We start from the raw sequence: 8,357 nt of genomic DNA on the forward strand, positions 1-8,357 counted from the left end.
CACGGCCGACAGATGGTCTTCCAATGTCAGCCGTGGATCCAGGAGGACTCCCAAGTTGCGGGCCTTCTCTGAGGGGGCCAAAATTTCGCCCCCTATAGTCAGCGATGGAGTCAGCTGACTATGCCGAGGCGCCGGCAGCCACAGCCACTCGGTCTTGGAAGGGTTGAGCCTGAGTCTGTTCCTCCCCATCCAGACCCGTTGTGGTCGTAAGTTGAGAACTACCTGTACATTCATTTGAACTGCCCGGAATCCTGATTTTCTGTGCTTGACAAGGATACTCTTAACAAACACGGCAAAAAAGGTGTAAAAATTGGCCATGCCTCACTTAACTTCCTTCAAAACAGAAGTTGTGGTCGTAAGTCAAGGACTACCTGTTACAGTACAGGTACTCCTTGACTTAATAACTACAATTGAGCCCAAAATTTCTATTGTTAAATCAGATAAGTGAGTTTTGCCCCATTTTACGACCTTTCTTGCCACCGTTGTTAAGTGAATCACCGCAGTTGTTAGTAACACACTTGTTAAGTGAATCTGGCTTCCCCATTGACTTTGCTTGTCAGAAGGTTGCAAAAGGGGATCACATGACTCCGGGACATTGCAACCGTCATAAATATGAGGCAGTTGCCAGGCGTCTCAGTTTTGATCACATGACCCTGGGGAGGCTGGAACGGTCCTAAGTGTGAAAAACGGTCGTAAGTCACTTTTTTCAGTGCTGTTGTAACTTGGAATGGTCACTAAATGAACTGTTGTATGTCAAGGATGCTCCATCACTGGAGATTTTTAAGAAGAGACTGGACAGCCATTTGTCTGAAATGGTATAGGGCAGGGGTAGGCAACCTTGGCTCTTTTATGACTCATGGACTTCAACTCCCAGAATTCCTGAGCCAGCCATGCTGAGGAGAAAGGGAGAGGTTGCCATGCTGAGCCATGGTGGCTCAGGAATTCTGGGAGTTGAAGTCCACGAGTCATAAAAGAGCCAAGGTTGCCTACCCCTGGTATAGGGTTTCCTGCCTGAGCAGGGGGTTGGGCTAGATGACCTCCAAGGTACCTTCCAACTTTCTTCTTCTTCTTCTTCTTCTTCTTCTTCTTCTTCTTCTTCTTCTTCTTCTTCTTCTTCTTCTTCTTCTTCTTCTTCTTCTTATTATTATTATTATTATTATTATTATTATTATTATTATTATTATTATTATTATTATTATTATTATTATTATTATTATTATTATGACTCCCTGTATTTTATCATGTTGGGGGAAACTGCACTTTCAGGAAAAGAGGTCACCATTCATTCTGGACTTGCTTTTGGGGTGCAAGTTAAAAAAATCAAGTGATCGTAACATAAAATGGGATGTTTTATAGTAGCTGCTTTCTGTTTGGCACAAGGAGTGAGGGAATTTGATTTTGTATCTCCTACAGCTGCTAAATTCTGTCAGATCCTCTGCTGTGTTAGCAAACACGCACGCTTGCAAAGATACAGAGTTGTGCACGTTTGGGATGCTGTAGCACAGTGTTCTTGAAAAAAGAGACACACAGTTCCAGATTGGTTGAAAAATGGGAAACCAGGCCTCGCATTTATATGACAAATACAAGATTTAACCAATGTTGAGCCGTCTGGGAACGGTCCCCCACTATACCGCAAGTGGTATAGATCACTATAAATGACAGTTTAAAACAACAACAACTATGGAACAGCTTGTCTTCCAAGAGAACATTTTTGTCTGATTATCCTCAGGGAATGCTATATATACCTCAGCCTTCTCCAGCTCGGTGCCTTCCAGATGCTGTAAGACTGCAATTTTGAGAATTCCCCAGAATTGGCAAACTGTTGAGGGGAATTTATAGTCTGGAGGGGGACCAGGTGGGAGACCCCCGGAATTGGAGGGTTATTATTTCAATTTTTACAGCATTTCAATTTACTTGTAACAGAGTTTAACTTAACTTAGCACCAATTTGTTGTAGTGGTTAAGCTAGTATGCTAGAAAGTGGGCGGCTATGAGTTCATGTCCTGCTGTAGCCGTGAAAGCCAACTGGGTGACTTTGGTCCAACCACCAGGTGACTGTGAGTTCTAGTTCTGCCTTAGGCATGAAAACTGACTGGGTGACTTTGGGCCCATCACCAGGAAACTCTGAATTCTAGTCCCTATTTAGGCATAAAAGCCAGGTGGATGACTTTGGGCCAATCACCAGGGGATGGTGAGTTGTAGTTGTACCTTAGGTATGAAAGCCAGATGGGTGACTGTGGGCCAATCACCAGGAGACAGTGAGTTCTAGTTCTGCCTTACGCATGAAAACTGGCTGGGTGACTTTTGGGCCCATCACCAGGAAACTCTGAATTCTAGTCCCGCCTTAGGCATAAAAGCCAGCTGGGTGACTTTGGGCCAATCACCAGGGGATGGTGAGTTGTAGTTGTACCTTAGGTATGAAAGCCAGGTGGGTGACTTTGGGCCAATCACCACGAGGCAGTGAGTTCTAGTTCTGCCTTAGGCATGAAAACTGGCTGGGTGACTTTGGGCCAACCACTAGGAGACGGTGAGTTCTAGCCCTATCTCAGGCATGAAAGTTGATTCTCTCTCAGCCCTCGCAGGGTTGTTTTTTTGGGAGAAAATAGGGGGAGGAAAGCGTGTTGGATATGTTCACTGCTGGCTGCTGCTGGGTTGGTGCTGGAGCCACATGATACTCATGTTCAGTGTTCTGTGACAGTTTCCCAGCCAGTCGAAGGAAGGAAGGAAGGAAGGAAGGAAGGAAGGAAGGAAGGAAGGAAGGAAGGAAGGAAGGAAGGGTTTTGTATCCTTTCAGATTTTAGCATAATTTTATGTTCCACTTACAGAAAAGACAGAAAGTCAGCTGGCTGGAACAATTGTTCCCAGTTGAACTGGGAAGGATCATCCGAAGTCCAAGATGGTGTTGGAGCATGTCCTTCCCTGGCTTCCTTTCTCCACCGAAAGAATAGACCAACCATGATTAGAGCTTAAAAAAAAAGGATATGACCAAAAGAGAGAGTGGGGGAGAAATTGGAGGAAATGTGGTATAATTACACGAACTTGGGAAATGAACATCAACACAAGGGTAATCAAAGAACTGAACAGGCATCCTGCCTTGCTCCATCTTCCCCTTTGAACATTTGTCTGACTGTTGTGTGTGTTTTGTTGTTGTTCCTCCAGAAACTTTTTGTGATAATCACCTTCAGCAGACACATAGTGGAACAGATGGTCTCCTTAATTGGGTGAGTACAACAGCTCTAAAGTCACTGGTGGTTGAAAAGGACTCTTTTCAAGTCTTACTTTACAGCAGTGGTTCTCGGCCTCGGCAACTTTAAGACGGGCGGACTTCAACTCCCAGAATTCCCCAGCCAGCATGGCTAGCTGGGGAATTGTGGGAGTTGAAGTCTACCCGTCTTAAAGTTGCTTAGGTTGAGCAAGACAGCTTTACATCAACAAGGGACAGTGCTGAATCCATGCTGAATAAAAGCTGCCGCCCCATCCAGATGCCTTCACCTTAATTTTAAAAGCATTTCAGTCTTTTTAAAAATGGCACACTAATAGAAGAGCAACAAGGTTGCCAACTGTGATGACCAAGCTGTGCGATATGGATTTGGGACATTAATACAGGCGCTCCGGCCTCAGTGTATGTCTAGTAGTTTTGAATTTTTATTGAGCCTCAGTGCAGCTTTAGTTGGTCTTTTGTTTGAATGAAGTTCTCCTTTTTTCTTTTTTTTTTTTACTTTGTTCATCGCCCAGAGTTTTGTGGATGGATGGATGACCTTATAAATTGGATGGGTGGGTGGGTGGGTGGGTGGATGGATGGATGGATGGATGGATGGATGGATGGATGGATGGATGGATGGATGGATGGATGGATGGATGGATGGATGGACGGACAGAAGGATGGACGGACGGACGGACAGAGAGATAGATTTGGATGGCTGGGCTGGTTGGATGGATGGATGGATGGATAAATAAATATAGGTGGATGGATGGATAGATGGATGGATAGATATGGAAATAGATATGTAGATAGACAGACAGACAAGACAGACAGACAAGAAATCGGATGGGTGGATCGAAGGATGGATGAATGGATAGAAGGATGGATAGATATGTAAATAGACAGACAGACAAATTGATTCAGAGATGATGGATGGATGGATGGATGGATGGATGGATGGATGGATGGATGGATGGATGGATGGACGGACGGACAGACAAATAGATGGAGAGAAATCTGATGGATGAGTGAATGAAACGATGGGTGGATGGATAGATGGACAGAAAGATGGATAGAGAAAGAGAAAGATCAGATGGGTGGGTGAATGTATGGACGGACGGACAGAAAAAAGAAGCTTGACGGCTAAGGCTCTATTTATAGTATATCATGTTCCATTTTCCTATCCCCAGAACCTCCCCCCAATTGCTGAAAATTCAAACTGCAGAGAAAATTAAGCTTCAACTTAAAACTTTTTTTTTAAAAAGCTTAAACTTTTCCCCTGAAGCTTGAAAATAGAGCGGTGGTGGCGGCGGGTGGGTGGGGAGCGCACAGGGGAATCCTCAACTCCTTGCTCTGTTGATGCAGGTCCTTGCTTTTACTGAGTTCAGTCCATGGTATTATTCTTTTTTTTTTTTTTTTTTAAGAAATGCAAAGTGTAGCACTCGGCCGCTGGAAAGTTGCTTTATCCCGAGTTAGGTCAATTTCAAAAACGGCAGGGAGACTTCACAGCAGCGAAGGGACGTCGTTGCTTATTTAATTGGGATTTCCTGTTTTCCAATAAATTCCTCGTATTGAGTTCATTCTGCAGGATGCTTGTCACTGGTGCTGCCCCTGAACGCTGCAAGAATTGGATCCGCCAGGCAGTGTGTTGGCTTCAGTGGATCAATGATTGAATAGATAGACGTAGGCAGGATCGTATGGCTGAAATATATATATATATTTTAAAAAGGGTTAAAAGCGACTTTTTATATGGAATATTACGGGTAATGTCGAAGGAACTGTACTCAGCAAAAGGCTGTGTATACAGAGAGGGGAACATATTAGTAATGTGCTGTTTCATTAGCAAAACTTGCTCACTTATTCATGGTTTGAATGTTCACATATACATATATATATATATATATATTTCCCTTCGCTGCCTTAACAAGAATATCCATCTGTGCTAGGAAGTGATTCAGGCTTGAATTTATTGCTCCTTTCGGCAGGAAATAGAGCCGAGCTGTAGATAACATGAATGCAATTATTGTTTTTTAAAACATCTCTGAACTTCATTTCTCAGCTGTCCTGTTGTTCAATGAAACAATGGCCTAGTTTTAAAATGTGTACGACTATAAATGTTCTTGATCTGGGAGCAGCTGGGTGTGCTCCTAAATTAAACCATAAAGCAGTTCTGAATTAATAATAACGTGACACCCTGTCTGAAGGGTGTTTTGTTTTAAAAATAAAAATAATGGAAATTATCCTTACAGTCTCTTGTTTTCTGGCACAGGTTTTTTTTTAACGGCATCGTGTTGTTATCTTGAACTTGAACTCGGTTCTTTGAAGTTCAGATGAAGGTTGAAAACCAGGTCCATAAAGGGTTTGTCTTGATTGTGTCTCCGTGTGTGTTTAGGTGTGGCTGTGTTAGGGAAGAGGCTGGTTTTGTGTTACGGTCAGACCTGTATCTGAGTACCTTAAGGCTGTATACAGATAGTCCTTGACTTCTAATCATGATGGATAACAAAAGATTCCTATTGCTAAACAAGACAGTTGATAAGTGAGGTGTGGCGCCTTTTATGACCTTTTTTGCCATATTGTTAAGCAAACCACTGCAGTTGTTAAGTGAGTTGTGCGGTTATTAAGTAAATCTGGCTTTGCTTGTCAGGTTGCAAATGGAGCTCAGTCACATGACCCCGGGACAGTGCAAGTGTCATAAATAGATGCATACATGGGTGTCAAGGCCCGAATTTTGATCACGTGACCCTGGGGATGCTGCAACGGTTGTAAGTGTGAAAACTGGTCATGTCACTTTTTTCAGTGCTTTTGCAACTTCAAGCAGTCACTGAATGAATGGCTGTAAGACAGTGGTTCTCAACCTATGGGTTGCGACCCCATTTGGGGTCGATCGACCATTTCACGGGGGTCGCCAAGCAAGGCTGTCCGCCATTTTTTTTCCCCTTTTCCGGCGGGTGCCTTACCTCCCTTGAGCTGGGCCAGCTGGTGGTCGGCCTGCTCCGTCTCTGCCGCTTGCCAGCTACGCCTCGGCCGGCGCAGGGGGCGGAACCACGCATGCGCAGCGCTCCCGGGCAGGGAAAGTCCTCGACTTACGACCGGTTGGGTAGTCCTTGACTTACGGCCAGTTTAGTCCTCGACTTACGACCGGTTTAGTCCTCGACTTACGGCCGGTTGGGGGTCGCGGCATTAAAAAGGTTGAGAACCACTGCTGTAAGATGAAGCCTGACCTGTATTTTGAGCCAGCTACCTCCAGCTGTATCGTCTTCCTTTCTTTTGCCCGTTCATTTTTATTCTGGGTCCAGGTCCATCCCATCCCAAAGGAAACAACAAAGCCTTTATTTGTTGTCTTTGTTGTTGAGAAGCAACCTGGAGTTAAGGAGAAACTTCCGAACAGTGAGGACAATTATTAACCAGTGGAACGGCTTGCCACCAGAAGTGGTGGGTGCTTCATCACTGGAGGTTTTTAAGAAGAGACTGGACAGCCACTTGTCTGAAATGGCATAGGAACTCCTGCTTGAGCAGGGGGCTGGACTAGAAGACCTCCAAGGTCCCTTCCACTCTGTTCTGATTCCGATTCCCTTCTAGTCACATTTGAAGCTTATTTATTAAATAAATTAGAAAACCTCAAAGGTCCCCCTCCAACTCTATTATTTTTATCGTTATTGTTAAATTTATATACCGCCCATCACAGCCTGAAGAAACTCAAGGCAGCTTAACAGGACAAAAATGACAAAACGTTAAAACGATAAATATTAACATTAAAATTCATAAGGATGGAAACCCGTCCAGGTATTCCTCGACTTATAACAGTGCATTTAGTGAACGTTCAAAGTTACAACGGCACTGAAAAAGCGACTTATGACCGTTTTTCACACTTAGGACCGTTGCAGCATCCCTATGGTCACGTGATCAAAATTTGGATGCTTGGCAACCGGTTCACATTTACGACGGTTGCGGGTGTCCCTGGGTCATGTGATCCTCTTTTGTGACCAGGTCAATGGGGAAGCCAGATTCACTTACTGTGTTACTGACAAGCCAGTTGCAATGATTCACTTAACAACCGTGGCAAGAAAAGTCATAAAAAGAGGCAAAACTCAACCACTTATCGACAGAAAGTTTGGGCTCAAGTGTAGTCGTATGTCGAGGACTACCTGTCAATACAACGGAATGGAGCCTTCTATTAAAGGTTAGGGTTAATATTAGAGCAGTGATGGCGAACCTTTTAGAGACCGAGTGCCCAAACTGGAACCCAAAACCCACTTACAGTATGTATTGTCGGGTGCTGGGTAGGCGTGGCCCATTGGGTGGGTGTGGCCCATTGGGTGGGCATGGCTGTGGTGCTAACGGCAGACTGGGTGGGACTAAAAAGTTCAATCAATCAAGTCCAACTTTGCAAGATCTCCCCCCCCCCAGAAGTTGAAATTGATTGATTGAACCTTTGTTTTTGTTTTTTGCACACAGGCGGTGGAAGCCTAAAGTGAAAAGGTTTTATAAAACCCAGCTGAAGGCCTAGGACTAGGGCGATGGCGCACGTGCCCACAGAGAGGGCTCTGCGTGCCACCTGTGGCACATGTGCCATAGGTTCGCCACCACGGTATTAGAGTAACCATACAGAATAACAGAGTTGGAAGGGACCTTATAAGTCATCTAGTCCAGAGTTCCCAAACTTTCCGCATTGGTGGCCCAGAGGGAAAGGGAGGAGCAGAGAAATGTGCGCACACACACATGCATGCATACGCAAACGGGCGCACACACGGTGGTGGCGCTAGGACCTGTGCGTATATACACGCAGCATGCGCCTGTGGCGGCAGGCACAGTCGGACCATTAGTGTCCATGCATGTGTGCAAACAGGCTACTAGTGCTTGCACACATGCATAAACAGGGCTGCTAGCGCCCACATGGCAGCACTAGCACGAGTGGGGGAGTGCATGCACCCACACATGCGCGTACTTGCCAGCCATTCCCTCGGCCCGGTGCCCAACAGGCCACAGGCCAGTACTGGGCCACGGCCCACAGGTTGGACAACCCCTGATCTAGTCCAAACCCCTGCTCAAGCAGGAGACCCTATAGCAGAGGTCCCCAACCTTTTGGGCACCAGGGACCGGTGCCATGGAGAAAGGTTTTTCCACGGACCGGAGGGGGTGTGCTTTTCAATAGTGCC

General features: G+C 45.4%; 1 protein-coding gene across 1 annotated transcript in view; it reads left to right on the forward strand.

The window, feature by feature from the left end:
- The window catches only part of VMP1 (vacuole membrane protein 1), a 129,172-nt gene that overhangs the window by 97,846 nt on the left and 22,969 nt on the right, over positions 1-8,357 (forward strand). The window contains exon 9 of the mRNA XM_029287300.1: positions 3,159-3,220. Coding sequence (XP_029143133.1) covers positions 3,159-3,220 — 62 coding nt within the window. The remainder of the gene's footprint in view (positions 1-3,158; positions 3,221-8,357) is intronic.

The sequence above is a fragment of the Protobothrops mucrosquamatus genome, unplaced genomic scaffold (genome assembly GCF_001527695.2).
Source record: "Protobothrops mucrosquamatus isolate PMUCROS unplaced genomic scaffold, P.Mucros_1.0 scaffold_291, whole genome shotgun sequence".
In the NCBI taxonomy this organism is placed as follows: Eukaryota; Metazoa; Chordata; class Lepidosauria; order Squamata; family Viperidae; genus Protobothrops; species Protobothrops mucrosquamatus.